The sequence below is a fragment of the Podarcis vaucheri genome, assembly GCF_965113315.1.
Source record: "Podarcis vaucheri genome assembly, chromosome: 13".
In the NCBI taxonomy this organism is placed as follows: Eukaryota; Metazoa; Chordata; class Lepidosauria; order Squamata; family Lacertidae; genus Podarcis; species Podarcis vaucheri.
The window spans coordinates 3,004,286-3,021,969 of NC_138751.1; the positions used below are offsets into that span (position 1 = coordinate 3,004,286).

A 17,684-nucleotide genomic window follows, 5' to 3' on the forward strand; every position below is an offset into this window, starting at 1 on the left:
AGGCTCCAGTGGACTCCTGATCAGTTCCTGATCCACACCTTTTTTTCATATTGGAAAAGGGCTTTTTCTCCCTTTAGCGTGGTAACAGGAATGCCAGTCTCTCTAGAAGTTGAGGCTTTCGTCGTCACTGAACCTAGTTGTCAAGAATGCTGCTTTGCCCAACATGAAGGGTCAAACATAGATAAGGAGGAAGCCCAAGATATCTAGGGTATGAGAGATTCTGTATTCTGCCAAGCGCTACTGGGCCTGTGCGGAGGAGTGATGTTTTGTTTCAGCGGAATCTCTGGTCCTTATCCTGTAGTGAGAAGCGATGGCTTGTTTGGAAAGGCTTCGGGGAATTTTGTAACCTAAGCACAAGGCTGCGAGGTGGGGGCTCACTGTATTGTCTATTGCTAATTTTAGACTCCCCACTTCAGAATGGAGTCACAACCAGTAGATGGCCATGAATCGTGAAGGTTTGCCTGGCGCCTTCATTACTTATCTTTAGACACCAGGCAAAAACCTTTCTCTATAACCAGGCCTTTGGCTGGTTAGCATTCTATAGCCTTTTAGATGTGTTTGTGGAAGGGGGGTTTCTGGTATGTTTTTGTTTTATTATGTATTTTGTGTTCTCATTTTGTATTTTCATGTTGTGTTACCGCCCTGTGATCTTCAGATGAAGGGCGGTATACAAATTTAATCAGTAACAGTAATAAGAATAATAAAAGACATAGAAATATTTGAGGGGCTAATCCTCGTCTCCCGTAATGGAGTGGGTTATTTTTAGCCTGTTTGCGTGCTCTTTGCTGTGGCATCTCCATAGATTCCTTATCAAGTAATTTATTTTTAAACTCATAACCCTACCTTATCGCATAACATTTTTACCAGCAGGAAATCATGTTACATGTCCTCAAAAGACTCAGCCTGAGAAACTGGGGCTGCAGGAGACGTGGGGTTCTTAAACCGTAGCTCCATTGGTAGTGCACCTGTTTTCGTATGCAGGAGATCCTGAGCTCAATCCCTGATGCCTCCGTTTAAAAGAACCAGGCCGCAGGTGACAGAAAATACATTTAGGCCCTGGGGCCAGTAAGAGCAGACGGTATACTGGGCTTTGCAAACCAAATAGTGTCTCCTGGTAAAAGGCAGTCTGTGTTTCCTAGGGACACAGGTGATGCCAGTTTCTGCAAACGTCCACTCTTAAGTAACTGGCTCAAATGGCTTGGGGAGCAAGCGTACAATGAGCATCTGTGCAGCCTTTCATCTCGTGTCTCTCATTGAGGAATCCTTGCTGTCTAGATCCTTCCTTCCAGCAGTGCTTGTTTGCATTCCCTTTCCTTGCAACTGCTTAAGTGGGGGCTGCTGCCGGAAGCCGTCTGTGCCCCAGCGGACTTGCGAGAAAGCTGAATGAGGAGAAAGTGGGAACGCTCTACTCGAGCCAAGCGTTGTGTCGTTCTGTGGAAAGGTGCTGGGCTTCTGAACAGGATTTTAAAGACTGCACGTTCCTCCTGACAGTGGCATATTCTTCACCACACCCCATTTATAGAATTGCATCCATAGAGGGAGGGTATGCTAACTAACTTCCAAGCTGAAGTATACAATTTGCCCATATTCTTTTCCGTCTTTCGACTTCAGCAGCTGCTTCTTCAAAGATTTCTGCAGCTCCTTGGCTACTGTAACTCCATCTTTGCTTTCAAATGCACGAGCCACAAATCAATTCTTTTGTGTGTTCCTGGGCTTCCCAAAGGTTTTCATGGAAGACCTTATTTCTTAGAATTTGAAAGGTGAGCTTTTGCCCGCCAGTCACTGCTGGTGGTCCTTTGTAGAACATCTCTAGCGTTGCTGTTTCCGGCTAGAGTAAAACAACAGGGTTGTAACTCTACCTGAAGCATAAGAGTAAGGTTAATGGGCTGGCCTTTTTTCCTTTTTCAACAGAGTTTGCATGTTGACAGAATATCAATTGTAGGCAGTAATACACATGGCGGTATTGCCTTGCCACTGGTAGTTGACTACATCCTGTTAACTTTTAACTACTGCTAGTAATAGTTGATCTAAGAACATAAGAGCCCAGCTCAGTTAGTGTCCTGTTCTCACAGTGGCCTACCAGATGCTGAGTGCAACAGAATTTGTGATTCTCAGCAACTGGTCGTCAAGAGGCCTGCTGCCTCTGATACTGGAGGTAAAATGTAGCCCTCCTCGTTAGTGGCCATTGATAGCCTTTTGTCTCATTCTCTTCTAAAACCTCCCCAAGTTCATGCCCATGACTTTGTGCAGTGAATTCCAAAGTTTTAAGAGTTTGGATTTGATATCTCGCTTTATCACTACCCTAAGGAGTCTCAAAGCGGCTAACAATCTCCTTTCCCTTCTTCCCCACAACAAACGCTCTGTGAGAGACTGAGAGGCTTCAAAGAAGTATGACTGGCCCAAGGTCACTCAGCAGCTGCATGTGGAGGAGCGGAGACGCGAACCCGGTTGCCCAGATTACGAGGCTACCACTCTTAACCACAACACCACGCTGTCTCCAACTATGCACTGTTTGAAAAAATACTTTCCTTTGCTGTTTTGAGATTTCCAACAATCCTATTCATCGGATGTCCACGAGTTCTAGTCTTATGAGAGGGAGGAAACCATTTTTCTACCTCCTTTCTCACCATACATAATTGTACAAGTTTCTATCATCACTCCCCAGCCCCAATTCTCACTTTTTTATTAACTGAAAAACCCAAGTATAACATTTTGTCATAGAGGAGTTTCTCAATCGCCTTGATCATTTTGTGTGTCCTTTTCTGAACCGTGTCCAGCTCTACAACATACATACTGCACTTTTCTGTACATGGTATTCCAAGTACGGTTACCATTCATTTGTATATCATTTGTTACAATATTGGCAGCTATATTTTCAGTCCCTTTCCTAATGACCCCTAATGTGGAATTTGCCTTTTTCGTAGCTGCTGAATGCAGGATTGACATTTCCATCGAGCTACCCCCAAGGTCTCATGCCTAAGAACGAAAAGAAGGGCCCTGCTGGATCATTTGTAGTTCCTCGCAATTCCACAAAAAATGGTGTCTTCAGCAGACTTGGCTGCCTCACAGCTCACCACTAACTCCTGACCATTTATGAGCAACTGAAGAAAGCACAGGTCCCAAACTTGGGAGCCCCACTTTCTACGTCCCATGAGGAGAGCAATCAGTTTATTCCTACTCTCAGTTTCCTCTTCTGTAACCAGCTACTGATCCAAAGGGTCCCTCTGCTCTTATCCCATGACTGCTGAGTTTAATGAGGCGTTTTGGGCGAGGGCTTTTAGTGGTAGCTTTTTGAAAATCCGTGTGCTTGTTGACACTCTCAAAGAACATGCTTACCACCAGCTTTTCACAGTTCTTAAGCTATCCAGTTTGTAATTTCCCTAGATCCCTTTTTTAAAAATTGTCTTACAGCAGCCACTTTCCTGTCGTCAGGTGTCAAGGCAGAACTTCGGGATAAGTTGCAAATTATAATTTTTTGTAGCAGGTTGGTAGGTTCACGTTTCAGTTCTTTTAAGAATTCTTGGGCGGCTGCCATCTGGGCCTGGTGATTTCTCAGCTTTTAATTTGTCATTAAGTCCTACAACCTCATCTCTTGTGACCCCTCTTCACCTCAGTTCCTCAGATTTCTTTCCTGCGAAAGTTAGTTTAGGCACAGGGACCTGGACAGAATGGACTCTGTAATCTCCTTTTCCTCCTTTGACTTGCTTGTCGTCCAAAGGACCCACTATCTCCCTAGCTGGTTTCCTACGTATTTCTAATGTTTTTGAATAACTGTTTATCGTTGGTCTTAATGTGTTTAGTGATGTGCTCCTCAGTTCTTCTTCTTCAAGCATCCCTTATTGTCTGCTTGCATTTCTTTTGCCAGAGTTTGTGTTCACTTAGACAAGGCTTCAGTCTTCGGTGCTGCTTGTTAGCCACGCTGGCTTCTTCTTGGCCCTGGTGGGACCTTTCTTGATCTACATTCTGCATTGTGGCTGAGCTTCTGTTACTGTGGCTCAGATCAACCTCCACGCCTTCTAGAGAGCTTTGACCCTCTTCACTTCCCTATTCAACTTTGCTTTTGTTGTTGTTGTTTAGTCGTGTCCGCCTCTTCGTGGCCCCCTGGACCAGAGCATGCCAGGCCCTCCTGTCTTCCACTGCCTCCCGCAGTTTGGTCAAACTCATGCTGTTAGCTTCAAGAACACTGTCCTACCATCTCGTCCTCCACCGTCCCCTTCTCCTTGTGCCCTCCATCTTTTCCAACATCAGGGTCTTTTCCAGGGAGTCTTCTCTTCTCATGAGGTGGCCAAAGTATTGGGGCCTCAGCTTCACGATCTGTCCTTCCAGTGAGCACTCAGGGCTGATTTCCTTTACTTTTAACAATCCCATATTTTTCAAGGTGTTTCCTCTTTCAAAGTCAGATGTGGCTGTATTGGATATCTTGTGCTAGATCTGGGAGAGTCCTGGCTGACCAGGTGCCTGGAATTTTATGCTGGTACTTGAGATTTCAAGTATTTTACCCTATTTGGGGCCGAAAATACTTTATGCAAGCAGCTTTGCATACATGTTCCCCGCAGGAGAGAATGCTTGTGGAATATCGCTGCACGTCAAATAAGTTGTGCACAGATGGCCTAGCGGACAGTGGCTGTATGGCTTGCACACTGGCTTGAGAGCCAGTGTGGTGTAGTGGTTAAGAGCGGTAGTCTCATAATCTGGGGAACCGGGTTTGCGTCTCCGCTCCTCCACATGCAGCTGCTGGGTGACCTTGGGCCAGTCACACTTCTCTGAAGTCTCTCAGCCCCACTCACCTCACAGAGTGTTTGTTGTGGGGGAGGAAGGGAAAGGAGAATGTTAGCCGCTTTGAGACGCCTTAAAGGGAGTGAAAGGCGGGATATCAAATCCAAACTCTTCTCTTCTTCTTCTTCTTGCAGCAGCAGCAACGAGAATTTTTAGTGTCCGGCTGCTGTACAGCGATCCACCAAAGAGTAAAATTATCCTCTGCAAATTCAGGGGTTCTCAAGTTGTAGAGTTGCTAATGAATGGAAGCGGTTTGTGTCCGTGGAGGGCTTGAAACTTTAAAGGGGGGGTTCCTTGAAACTCTTTGACTTGGTGTCCCAAGCATTGCAAAGGTTGTACGCTGCAATTTTAATTTAGCCCTAGCAGCGTAAAGCCAGAGGGCAGGTAGACCAGGCTTGAGGTGTGGAACGTGGGAGATATAAATGTTCCTGTGTGCTGGCCTCATGGAATGAAGAGGGCTGATCCATCTGTGCTGAATGAATGATAAATGAGATTCTCTCCGCTGGCCTGGAGACGTATATAGCCTCAGGCGCAGCAGGGCTTTAAAGGGGATTCTTGGAGCCCGGCAGGCTGTGGGAGAGGGCAGGCATGGAGTAGTTCACAAAGACTCCAGAATCTTTGATCCTGCCCACATCACGGTTGCGGGTCCTCTGCCTCTGCCTCTTTGCTGCTCTCTGAATGGCCAGGCTAACTGTTGACTGTGTCTAAGGCCTCCGATCCAAGGCCTCAGGATGCACCCACTAGACTGATAGACAGGGAGCAAAGGGGGGAAGTTATTCTCCCTCCCTCTTGCCGTGTACATCCACTGAAGCTGAGTGTTGGAAGATTCAGGACGCATGAATGAAAGTATTTCTTCATGCAACTCATAGTTCACCTGTGGAACTCACTCCCACAGGAGCTACGGATGTCCGTCAAGCCAGGGGGCTCTCAAAGAGGATTAGACACTTTCCTAGAGGAGAGAGAGAGAGTTGTCGATGGCTGCTAGCCATGAAAGCTATGCTCTGCCTCTGCAGTTACTGGGAAGAAAGGAGAGGGCAACTGGTGGGTCTCTGGAAGAACAGGGTGCTGGCTGAGATGGGCATTTGGCCTGATCCAGCGAGCTTTTATCACGCCCTCCATGTGGGCCTGCAGGAGTATTTTGCTTGGGCGATCAAATTGCGGGTAGCACCCAGACTTGCTAAAGAGGTCACCAGGTCCTGGGACGAGGAGGAGAGAGATTTTTAGCATGCTGTTGAGGAAAGGAGTCTTGGGAGGCAGCCATGTAGTCAAGGATATATGCAGGCCATCTCTTCCAACCAGAGGTAACTCCTTTCTGCTGTCTCCAATAGATGCTGGTTGAGTGGTGAGATTCCCAACTTAGATTTTCTCTGTCCCAGTGAGTTGTGCGTGCTGGAATAGTGGCACTGCTTTACTGGGCCATGAACTCCGCTTAAAGCCGGCTTCCTCTGGAGCTGGGAAGGAGGCGTGTGGCTGTTTGCTCGTAGCAGAGCAGCTGGCGGAGAAGACATCTGTCCTCAGGAACACCTGTTACTCCCATCACTCTGTAGACACGCAGTACATTTCGCCCTGCCCTCATCACGCTCCAAACTCAGAACATGTTCAGGCCTCTCTCCCTTGATTGCGGCCCTGCGGCTGCCCTCCCTTCCCCACCCTGGCAGTGCCAGATGTCCCGTGTTGCGGGCAGCAGGAGATGAAGAGAGGCAGGGTCAGGGCTGCCCCCTGTCTTCTAAAAGCCACACGCCTGGAGGAATAAGGCTGTGGCAGAGAATGGCCACCACGCGGAGAGGTTGTTTGTGGAATACTTTAGCCTGTATTCAGGGGTGGAGTTGGCCTCCCTAAATCAGAAAACTAATCCAAGTGTGGTTTTCCCCTTCAAAAACGTCATCCCCCACATGTTTATCCATCTGTGTCCATTAACCAGGCTAACCATTTGCCTGTTGGACCCTTTTTTCCTAGCAACTCCAGAAAACATTCACTTACAAGTGTTACCAAATGTCCCAAACATCAATCTTGGTGGAAGCCGGGCCGTTCGGGTTTTAATCTTGAAACCGTCTTGGGTTTTTGAGGAAAAGCGGGTTATGGATCTTGTAAATAAGTACAGTGGTACCTCTGGTTACATACGCTTCAGGTTACAGAGTCCGCTAACTCAGAAATAGTGCTTCAGGTTAAGAACTTTGCTTCAGGATGAGAACAGAAATCGTGCTCCTGTGGCAGCGGGAGTCCCCATTAGCTAAAGTGGTGCTTCAGGTTCAGAACAGTTTCAGTTTAAGAACGGACCTCTGGAACGAATTAAGTACCGTATTTTTTGCTCTTTAAGACTCACTTTTTCCCTCCTAAAATGTAAGGGGAAATGTGTGTACGTCTTATGGAGCGAATGCAGGCTGCGCAGCTATCCCAGAAGCCAGAATAGCAAGAGGGATTGCTGCTTTCACTGCGCAGTGATCCCTCTTGCTGTTCTGGCTTCTGAGATTCAGAATATTTTTTTCTTGTTTTCCTCCTCCAAAAACTAGGTGCGTCTTGTGGTCTGGTGCGTCTTATAGAGCGAAAAATACGGGTGCTTAACCCGAGGTAGCACTGTAAGTGAATAGAGGGTTGCACCCAGGGACTCTGGCATTTCCTCCCAAACGGCTGTCCCACTGAGCAACTTTCCCTGATCCTAAGCAGCCCTGCATTGCTTTGGGATTAAAAAATGGATGGGCAGGTTGGGGTTGGCTAAGAGTGGAGTTCTTCTGCAGAAACGCAATCTGACCCAGAGGCCTGGCAGCATGTGAGCTCCTGAGCGCTGAAAGGAAGCTGCCGTGTGTTCTTTGAAGGAGGAGTCATGAGCTAGCTGCCTGGTGTTGGCTAGTCTGGCAGGGAATGTGCTTTAGGAGGAGTAAATTGAAATAATAATAATAATTTATTATTTATACCCCGCCCATCTGGCTGGGCTTCCCCAGCCACTCTGGGCGGCTTTCAACAAAATATTAAAATACAGGAATGCATCAAACATTACAAGTTTCCCTAAAGAGGGCTGCCTTCAGATGTCTTCTAAAAGTCTGGTAGTTGTTGTTCTCTTTGACATCTGGTGGGAGGCCGGGTGCCACCACCGAGAAGGCCCTCTGCCTGGTTCCCTGTAACTTGGCTTCTTGCACTGAGGGAATTGTTAGAAGGCCCTCGGCGCTGGACCTCAGTAGAACTATGGGGGTGGAGATGCTCCTTCAGTTATACTGGACCGAGGCCATTTACTTTATTGTCACTTGTACAACTTGTATACAGTGAGATTACACGAGATCCCCTACTCAGCTCTCTTAGTCTTAATTCGCCTCATTTACTGACGCACACCCACCAAACCCGAAAGTCAGTTGCCCTGTTGTTATCTTTTCATTTAGCAGCCTAACAGTCTACAGATAGAAGCCGTTCTTTACCCTGTTGTTGCGACTAATCATGCTTCTATATATCTTCTGCCCGAGGGCAGGAGATCAAGAAAGTGCCGACCAGGGTGTGAATCATCCCTGAGAATTTTCCTCACAGGCAACGTTCTTCTGCTGTTTCATCCAGCGGATTCACGGGACAGCCCATAATATCTTGTGCTGTATTCACCACCCTCTGTAGGCACTTCCTATCGGTAGATGTCAAACCAGCATACCACACTGTGATGCAGTATGAAAGGACACTTTCTATTGTGGACCGGTAGAAGGAGATCGCCAAATGTTGATTGACATCCTTCTTTCACAATACTCTGAGGAGATGAAGTCTGTGTTGGGCTTTCTTAACCACCTGGGTTGTATTGATTTTGTATTGTATTTAAGAAATGAGACAGGGTGGGATGTCTATGAGAGAGAGGGGGAGAGAAGTTCATGTCTTCCTGAACAGGACATGTAAAAGGAAGTATTTCATGGAGCGCATAGTTAAAACTATGGAACTCCCTGCCACTGGAGGTAGCGATGGCCACTAACATAGATGCCTTAAAAGAGGTTTAGACAGATTCATCTAGGCCCCCTTATTTGCCCCTTAGGGACCAGTGACTCGGAGGATCACGTCTTTGGGGGATGTTGCCAAGATGCGACCTTTGCTTCCGCAGAGCTCTTCTTCTCTTGCCAAGTCTCCCTTTCCACGCTGCTGCTTTGCGTTGGCTGTTTGGCATCCTGGGTCCGCTGGTCCTAGTCGAGGGACTTGGTGGCGGCGGTGGCTCCTTCTGCGGGGCTCCTTTTTTGCTCAGCCAGCGCTGCCCCTTTCGCAGTGAGCTTTGGGGACCTGCCGGCTGTGGCGCTAACGCGGTGTCTCTTGTCTCTTCCTTCCCTTCCAGGGTTTTGTTAAAGATGTCCACGAAGACTCGGTCACGATATCCTTCGAGAACAAGTGAGTGTCCGCAAGAGGCATTGCGTGCCTGCGCCCTACTCTGCTCTTTTGTCAGAGAGCTGGCAGGCCAAGATCAGCCCGTCCTTTTCCAGTAGTGGCTGCCCCAGTGTTCTTGAGGTCCACTGTATGATGAGGGTACAACCCTGGCATACCAGCTCTGAGCGACCTCTGGCAATGAAACCCCACTGACCTGGGCTTGTTTGCTGGCACCTTGTGTAATATGAATGCTGTGTGGGGCTGGTGCCTATAGCTCCATGCTGGCTCCTAGGAAATTGAAATAATATTCTTGCAGACAGTTGCTCCCCCCCCCAACCCATGTCCCTTGCTCTCACCCAGGAAACAAGCACACCAAGAACTCTGGCCAATATAAGTTTCAAAAGTGGGAGTGGTCCCTATTCGCAAATCAATAGTCAGTTGTAAGAAAAACTAATCCATTCATATACATATCCTTATGAGTTTGAGTTTGTAATCCTTGTCAGAATACATACTTCTGAATGGATTAGTTTTTCTTACAACTGACTATTGATTTGCGAATAGGGACCACTCCCACTTTTGAAACTTATATTGGCCAGATTTCTCGGTGTGCTTTTTTCTTGGTATATTTAATAACAAGAACTCCAACTTATTTAACCTCGCCCAGGAAACGCTGGCCATTCCCATCCCTGCTTTGCACTCTGGTGGCAGCTGGGCCGAGGGGAAGAAACAGGGGCTTTCCTCCTGGAGCTCTGTTCTTGCTTTGTAGCAACTCCTGCTGGTGGCTAGATTGCTCTCCCCACCAAGAGTTCACTGCCTGTCTACCAGCTGCTCTATCAAACTAGGCACCCCCGGGCTACCGAATACAGCAGCGCAACAAACCTCTCACGCTGGCTTGGGGTCCCTTCAGGAGATGACGTCAGGAACTCCCCACCTCTCAGAGCACACACAGTTGCTTGGTCACCTCAGGGAAGTGGGGAAGGTGGTTCCTTCCTCCTCAATCTGGGCTCCATCTTCATCTTCAATCTTCGTTTCCCTTGAGCCAGACACCCCTAACCCTGTTCCCCCAGACTCTAGAGACAGGAGGTTGCGGGGATACCTGCCCAGAGGACTTTGTCGCCCACCTGTGTAGGCACTGCACAGCATTGGTGGTGGCCCCAATCCCCCAGCAGTTACAGAGCAGGGGGGCTGAACCCCAGCCCCCACCCTTGTAAAGATCTCTGCGTCCTCCCTAGAAGCTTATTGCACAGCAAATACCTTGGCGCTCGCAAGCAACAAGATGGGGTTTTTGTTTGCTTTTAAATGCTGCTTATTGGAGGGGTGGGGAGGCGAAAGTGCCTGAAATTCCTGACTCAGCAGAAAGCCAGAAGCGTCTGCCGGAGGAGGGAGGTTTGAGCCTCTTGCAAAGGTCCTTCCTCGGCAGCTGAAGCGTCAGGGAGACACGTGTCTCCGCAACAGCTGTAAGGAGGGAATCCACCCTGGCCTCTAGGCGCTGCAGTCAAGCAACCGTCTGCTTCCCCCCACCCCACCCGGAAAAAATAAAAAGCTTTGTGGGCGGAGGTTCAACGCCGGCCCTGCTCTCTGCGAAGAGCAGCAGGTGCTGGCTTTGCTGGGGCTCTCGCTGACAGGCCGCCCGAGTTTGCGGCTCCGTTTGTCAGCCAGCAAGGGACTAGTGAGCAGAGGGAGTCTGGCAGCCTGCCAGCAGCTGGGTCTGGCCGCCTCCGTCTCCCCACCCAGGGTGGTGTGGGCGTGGCGGCGGTATGCAAATGCTGCCTAATTCCGCTGCAGTTAACGAGGCAGCCTTGCAGCACCGCGGCCAGTTCCCAGGATTGTGCTCTGACAGGGCCGGAACACAGCCGCAGCACAATCTCTCTGCGAGAGGCAGGGCGGGCTATAAATACCCACCGAGTGTCTCTCTGTCGGCCCCAGTCTCCAGCCCTCCTTCTGGTGTTTCCTGAGTGGGGGATCTGTCCTTGCGTTCTCCTCCCCTCATTTCTTTCATCTTGCCTCGGCCCCCCCCCCCCAGAACGCTTGCATGCTCTTAGCAGGCTTCCTTGCCTCTAAACTATTTTGACCCCCATCAGGTAATGGTACTGTGGCCTTTATGTCTAACCAGCGGCGGCGCCAAATAGTTGTGGTTCCTAGGAGCCAGCATTGAATATTTAAGAGCCAGCGTTCCATAGCTCTGGTGGAAGGGGGTGTGTGGAATTAAAGTCAGAAGGTGATACATTTGATTTCCTAGGTGCGTGTGCAGCCAGGGGTCTGGAATTTTTTCTGGCATGTGCAGTTGTGGTTGGAAAACCATGTTGCTAGAAGCGGGGGTGGGGGGAGTTCAGGCCGGCTGCCGTTGTCCGATTCATGCTGCTGAGTCATTAGAGAAGAGAATAGCTTGTTAGCAGTGGAGGGGGGTATTTGGAGTGTGCTTCTACGAAGCAGCCATTCTGGATTGGTGGGAGTGCCTCTGTTGACCCAGGGTCCCTGCTGCTTTCACCTGCGCAAAAGTCGGCTCTTGGCATTGTTTAGCCCCAAGCACCTCCCATAGCTTGTGAAGAAACATTGTGTGTTGATGGGTAGCTGGTCTCCCCTTACTGTCACCTGGAATAACACTCTGTCTCTTCACAGCTGGCAGCCCGAAAGGCAAATCCCCTTCGGCGACGTGCGGCTGCCCCCACCTGCAGACTACAGCAAGGAGATTTTGGAAGGGGATGAGGTGGAGGTGAGTGAAGGCTGCCAAGAGGCTTTCCGCACCCTTCTGGGGGTGGGGGGTGGAGCATTGGGGTGAGCAGGAAGCTGCTGGGTGTGGAGGGTGCCCCCCTAACTTGAATTTCCCTGTCCTCTCAGGTTTATTCCCGAGCCAATGAGCATGAGCCTTGTGGCTGGTGGCTGGCCAGGGTTCGAATGATGAAAGGAGACGTAAGTATCGAACAAAATATATCCCCCTTGAAATATTCCCAGGCATTCAGTGAGGGGGCAGTGCGGCCCGTCCCTCTCACCATTAACACATTTAATGAGTGAGCCCCTTCCGCCTCCCTGGCACATGGTAGGAGCTCTCCATGCGCACAGCAAATGCTCACAGAACATCTGGGCGTCATGGGCCACAATGCGGAATAGAGACGGTGCTGCAATGCAGATGTTCTTATGATGCTTCTGTGACGTGTTGTTATGAGGTTATCATAATCTGCCTTAAGTTCTCTCAGTGGGATCAGGTAGAGTATAATTTTTTTTCAGTAAATAAAAATAATGAAAGCAAGTAAATTTCCAGGGTCGTAAGCCAGCCTGAATTTGCAGGCGTGAAAGTTTCCACTTCCCTCAAGCAGCAGTGTTCAGTGGGTTTCTTAGTGTGAACATAACTGGTTCTGCATTTCCAAGAAAGACTGTTACATCCAGAGAGAGGAGGGGAACCTGCAGTTGAGTGGGTGGGTGGGACTGTGACCCTAACCCCATGGAAGAGTTTTCCAGGGTTTTTTTCTTCCCAGTGTGCAGTTATAATTCACTTTCCCCCTCCTGTTTGAGTTTACTTCGGCTTAACAACTCTAAAGGCAGAACGTAACTGCAGCTCTTTTGGGCTCTTCCTTTGCCGCGTCAGTGAAGGGGCTCTTTGTGGCTCCCTCTGATCTCATCCTCCTCTTGCAGTTCTACGTCATAGAATACGCTGCTTGCGATGCCATCTACAATGAAATCGTCACATTGGAGCGGCTGCGGCCTGTCAACCCCAGCAAAGTGGCCACCAAGTGCAGCTTTTTCAAAGTCACCATTGCGGTACCAGAGGATCTCAAGGAGGCGTGAGTGTTAACATAAACACAATTCAAATGGTTGGTGCTGACCTTTAAAGCCCTAAACGGCCCAGTATACCCGAAGGAGCGTCTCCACCCCCATTGCTCAGCCCAGACACTGAGGTCCAGCTCCGAGGGAGGGCCTTCTGCTGGGTCCCTCAGTGTGAGAAGCAAAGTTACAGGGAACCAGGCAGAGGGCCTTCTCTGTAGTGGCACCCTCCCAGTGGAACGCCTTCCCTTCAGATGCCAAGGAGATAAAGAACTGCACAACTTTTAGGAGACATCTGAAGGCAGCCCTGTTTAGGGAAGTTTTTAATGTTTGATGCTTTATTATGTTATATATTCTGTAATCCGCCAGAGTGGCTGGGGATACCCAGCCATATGGGTGGGGTATTAACAACAGCAACAACAATTGTGTGGGAGAGGGGGAGCTTGTCTGCCAAATCCATATTCTTTCCGATTCAAATCTCCATCAGCCCACATCTGCCTGGGATTAATTTTGCTTGCACTGTGCAGACATTTGCTCCATCTGAAGGGAATGGAGCCTAAGAGCTTCTTAACAGAAGGGAAGTCGGTTTCAGGAGGTGCGCTATTGAATGAATCAACTTTTCTGAATAAGCAATATGTAAGGTGCTGTGGGTTAAACCACAGAGCCTAGGACTTGCCAAGATCAGAAGGTTGGCGGTTCGAATCTCTGTGACGGGGTGAGCTGCCATGTCTCGGTCCCTGCTCCTGCCAACCTAGCAGTTCTAAAGCACGTCAAAGTGCAAGTAGATAAATAGGTACCACTCCGGCAGGAAGGTAAACGGCGTTTCCGTGCACTGCTCTTGTTCGCCAGAAGCGGCTTAGTCCTGCTGGCCACAAGACCCGGAAGCTGTACGCCGGCTCCCTCGGCCAGTAAAGCGAGATGAGCGCCGCAACTCAAGTCGGCCACGACTGGACCTAATGGTCAGGGGTCCCCTTTATATTTACCTTTAAGGCCTTCTTAAACCAAATGTGAAGGGCATTTCTCCATCCTTGGGCAGTAGTCATTCTTGTCTCAGCCCACAAATATATAGTAAGAGTTTTACAAACTAGCTCTGCACTGTCGTCCTCAAATGTTGGTAGTAAACGTAGCCTGGCATTGAGACTCCCTGGGCTGCCTGCAGTCTCAGAGATCTCTTGTAAAACCTGTCTCCATGTACAGATTCACAGGTCCACCGCATGTGGAAGCCTGAACTTTCAGCATCTCAGGTTGGCGTCCACACTTTTTCCGAAGCTTCTTACCGTTTCTCTGTTTCCCCTTTGCAGCTGCTCAAACGAAAACGTGCACAAGGAGTTCAAGAAAGCTGTGAGCGCGAACTGCATCTTCCTCAGTTCCACTAGCAGTGAGCTCGTCATCCTCGTAAGGCTCTTCCTCCTCTGTTCCGGGGGTGGCGTCTGCCTGCTTAGCTGAACCAAGTGGGGAGGAAAATGCCTGGGACTTATTCTCAGAGCCGGAACCTGTGTGGCTCTTCACTCCCCTCTAGTGGCAGGAACTGCAGATGACCACTAAATGCGCAACTGCAACTTCTACATCTGCTTGGTGCACCTCTTGCATATTTCTCGTCCAGACCTGTGCTGGATTTCTCGTTTTGCACTTGGGACATGATAAAGGGCATCTTCTCAGGATGGGGTGGGGTGGGGGAGTTCTCTCGCTTCAGAGGAAATGATCCCCTCCAGGAGCTGTGGTTTCCGTGTTAAATTTCCTTTAATTTTAACTGGGTGGATGATGATGATGATAATGATAATAATAATGATGATGATAATAATAATAATAATAATAATAATAATAATAATAATAATATAAATAATATAAATAAATAAATAAATAAATAATTTATGCCCCGCCCTCCCCAGCCAAGCCTGGGCTCAGAGTGGCTAACAAGCAATAATAAAAACAAGCGGAATGAATACAACTTAAAAACAACATTAAAATATTGAAACATTAAAATATTAAAATGTAGCTTCATCGCAGGAGGAGAAAGGAAAAGAAAGAAGAAAGAGAGGGAGGGAATCAAATTGGCTCCAAGCCAAAGGCCAGGCGGAACAACTCTGTCTTACAGGCCCCGTGGAAAGAAATCAGATCTTGCAGGGCCCTGGACTCATGAGGCAGAGCGTTCCACCAGGCCGGAGCCAGAGTTGAAAAGGATAACTGACAGCTTGAATTCTTGTTAGACTAAACACCTTAAAACCTGGTGGGGCGATTCTGTGTCGTAGGCTCACCGGTGTTCTTGGTTTGCCAGCACACGGCGGCCTAATTAACTTTTTCTCTCCCTGCAGTCCACAAACGAGTCCACCGTCAAGAGGGCGTCTCTGCTGGGCGACATGCACTTGCGCAGCATCCGGACTAAGCTGATGCTCATGTCTCGGAATGAGGAGGCCAACAAACACTTGGAGGTGAGAGAGGGAGGGAGAGAGGGGACCCTCTGAGCGCCACAGCGCCCCCTGGGTGCAGGAGCGGGGAACGTCTCTGGCTCAGGACTAGCTGACAGTAGCTGCCATCCTGGGCCCGAAGGACAGGAGTGCCAAGCGGGGAGGCAGGAGGGTACCTTTCTAAAATGCGAAGCGGTGCTGGAGAATGCAGCGTTTCAGTTTGGGAGAACTCCCTGCCAGATATAGATGCCAGAAGATGGCCAGAGGCCCAACTGGACCAGCGCTCTATTCTCCCAGTGGTCAGCCGGGTACCTCTTATGGGAAACCTGCAAGCAGGACCCCCGCCAAAAGAGCAGCTCTCCCCTCCTGCGGTTTCCAGCAGCTGGTATTTGGAAAGCACGCTTCTGCCTCCAGCTGTGGACGCAGCGTTCTGTGAAAGTCACAAGCTTGACATAATATAATAATAATATATTATACCCCGCCCATCTGGCTGAGTTTCCCCAGCCGCTCTGGGTGGCTCCCAGTCGAGTGTTAAAAACAATACAGCATTAAATATTAAAAGCTTCCCTAAACAGGGCTGCCTTCAGATGTCTTTTAAAGAGAAGATAGCTGCTTATTTCCTTCACATCTGGTGGGGGGGGGCGTTCCACAGGGCGGGTGCCACCACCGAGAAGGCCCTCTGTCTGGTTCCCTGTAGCTTTGCTTCTCGCAGGGAGGAAACTGCCAGAAGGCCTTTGGAGCTGGACCTCAGGGTCCGGCTGAAAGATGGGGGTGGAGACGCTCCTTCAGGTCTCCTGGGCCTTTGAGGCCATTTAGGGCTTTCAAGGTCAGCACCAACACTTTGAATTGTGCTCGAAAACGTACTGGGAGCCAATGTAGGTCTTTCAGGACCGGTGTTATGTGGTCTCGGCGGCTGCTCCCAGTCACCAGTCTGGCTGCCGCATTCTGGATTAATTGTAGTTTCTGGGTCACCTTCCAAGGTAGACCCACATAGAGCGCATTGCAGTAGTCCAAGCGGGAGATAACCAGAGCATGCACCACTCTGGCCAGTCTGCGGGCAGGTAGGGTCTTAGGCTGCGTACCAGATGGAGCTGGTAGACAGCTGCCCTGGACACAGAACTGACCTGCGCCTCCATGGACAGCGGTGAGTCCAAAATGACTCCCAGGCTGTGCACCTGGTCCTTCAGGGGGACAGCTGCCCCATTCAGGACCCACATGCCAACCTTAGTTGATCCAGTATTATAAGACCTGCTCTGTCTCCAAGCATGTCTGCCTGGCCTGGATGCTGGGCCTTTTGTGGGGGGTGAGGGCCCAGGCTTGAAAAGAGAGGTGGGGCTCACGCGACTTCCGAGACCTGTTTCCCATCCTGCCTCTGCCTCTCCCCCCAGACGAGTAAGCAGCTGGCGTCGGCATTCCAGGAGGAGTTCACGGTGCGGGAGGACCTGATGGGGCTGGCCATCGGAACCCACGGGGCCAACATCCAGCAGGCCCGGAAAGTGCAGGGCGTCACCGCCATTGAGCTGGACGAGGAGACCTGCACCTTCCGCATCTACGGGGAGGTAGGGGCCGGGGGCTGCTTCTAGACTTCTGGGAGGAGAAGGGGTGGGCCGGGCTGCTTTCGTTTTGCCTGGTGTGTAGAGAAAAGGAACAAAGACCCACCTGATCAATGAATCCTGTGAGTGGGGCCGGAAACTCTGGTTGTGGGGCTTGGTAAGCAAGGCGGCTCTAACTGAGAAGGAACGAACTTTGGGGTGGAGGGAGAAAGGCCCGGCGTGTGGCTGTGCAGTGGGAGGATCTGCAAGTGGTACGTCAGGCCTGAGCAGCCTTGGTGGCCTAAAACCTCGCAAGCCACCAGCACAGTGTGTTGAGCCGCTTGGCATGCTGTTCCCTTCTGCTCCTCCGCAGACCCCGGAAGCCTGCAAGCAGGCCAGGAGCTTCCTCGAATTCTCCGAAGACTCTGTTCAAGTCCCTCGGAACCTAGTCGGTGAGTGAGACCGTTTTCTAGCTCCAGGGCGAAACCTGATGGAGCACCCCATTCACCAAGCCAGTGTGGTGTAGTGGTTAAGAGCGGTAGTCCCATAATCTGGGGAACCGGGTTCGCATCTCCACTCCTCCACATGCAGCTGCTGGGTGACCTTGGGCCAGTCACACTTCTCTGAAGTCTCTCAGCCCCACTCACCTCACAGAGTGTTTGTTGTGGGGGAGGAAGGGAAAGGAGAATGTGAGCCCCTTTGAGACTCCTTAAAGGGAGTGAAAGGCGGAATATCAAATCCAAACTCTTCTTTCTCTCCCTTCACAAAAACCTACCGTATTTTTCGCCCTATAGGACGCACTTTTTCCCCTCCAGAGATGAAGGGGAAATGTGTGTGCGTCCTATGGGGCGCGTGCAGGCTTTCGCTGAAGCCTGGAGAGCGAAGGGGGTCGGTG

The 17,684-nt window shown here is 49.9% G+C and overlaps 1 protein-coding gene and 1 long non-coding RNA gene across 3 annotated transcripts in view; both read left to right on the forward strand.

Moving 5' to 3' along the window:
• Positions 1-17,684, forward strand: part of LOC309518153 — a 68,750-nt gene that overhangs the window by 12,416 nt on the left and 38,650 nt on the right. The gene's annotated exons all lie outside the window — the stretch shown is intronic.
• The window catches only part of FXR2 (FMR1 autosomal homolog 2), a 30,703-nt gene that overhangs the window by 2,275 nt on the left and 10,744 nt on the right, over positions 1-17,684 (forward strand). For both annotated transcript variants that reach the window (XM_082197638.1, XM_082197639.1), the window contains exons 2-9: positions 9,065-9,117; positions 11,713-11,806; positions 11,932-12,003; positions 12,724-12,872; positions 14,154-14,247; positions 15,165-15,281; positions 16,646-16,816; positions 17,163-17,241. In XM_082197638.1, coding sequence (XP_082053764.1) covers positions 9,065-9,117; positions 11,713-11,806; positions 11,932-12,003; positions 12,724-12,872; positions 14,154-14,247; positions 15,165-15,281; positions 16,646-16,816; positions 17,163-17,241 — 829 coding nt within the window. The remainder of the gene's footprint in view (positions 1-9,064; positions 9,118-11,712; positions 11,807-11,931; positions 12,004-12,723; positions 12,873-14,153; positions 14,248-15,164; positions 15,282-16,645; positions 16,817-17,162; positions 17,242-17,684) is intronic.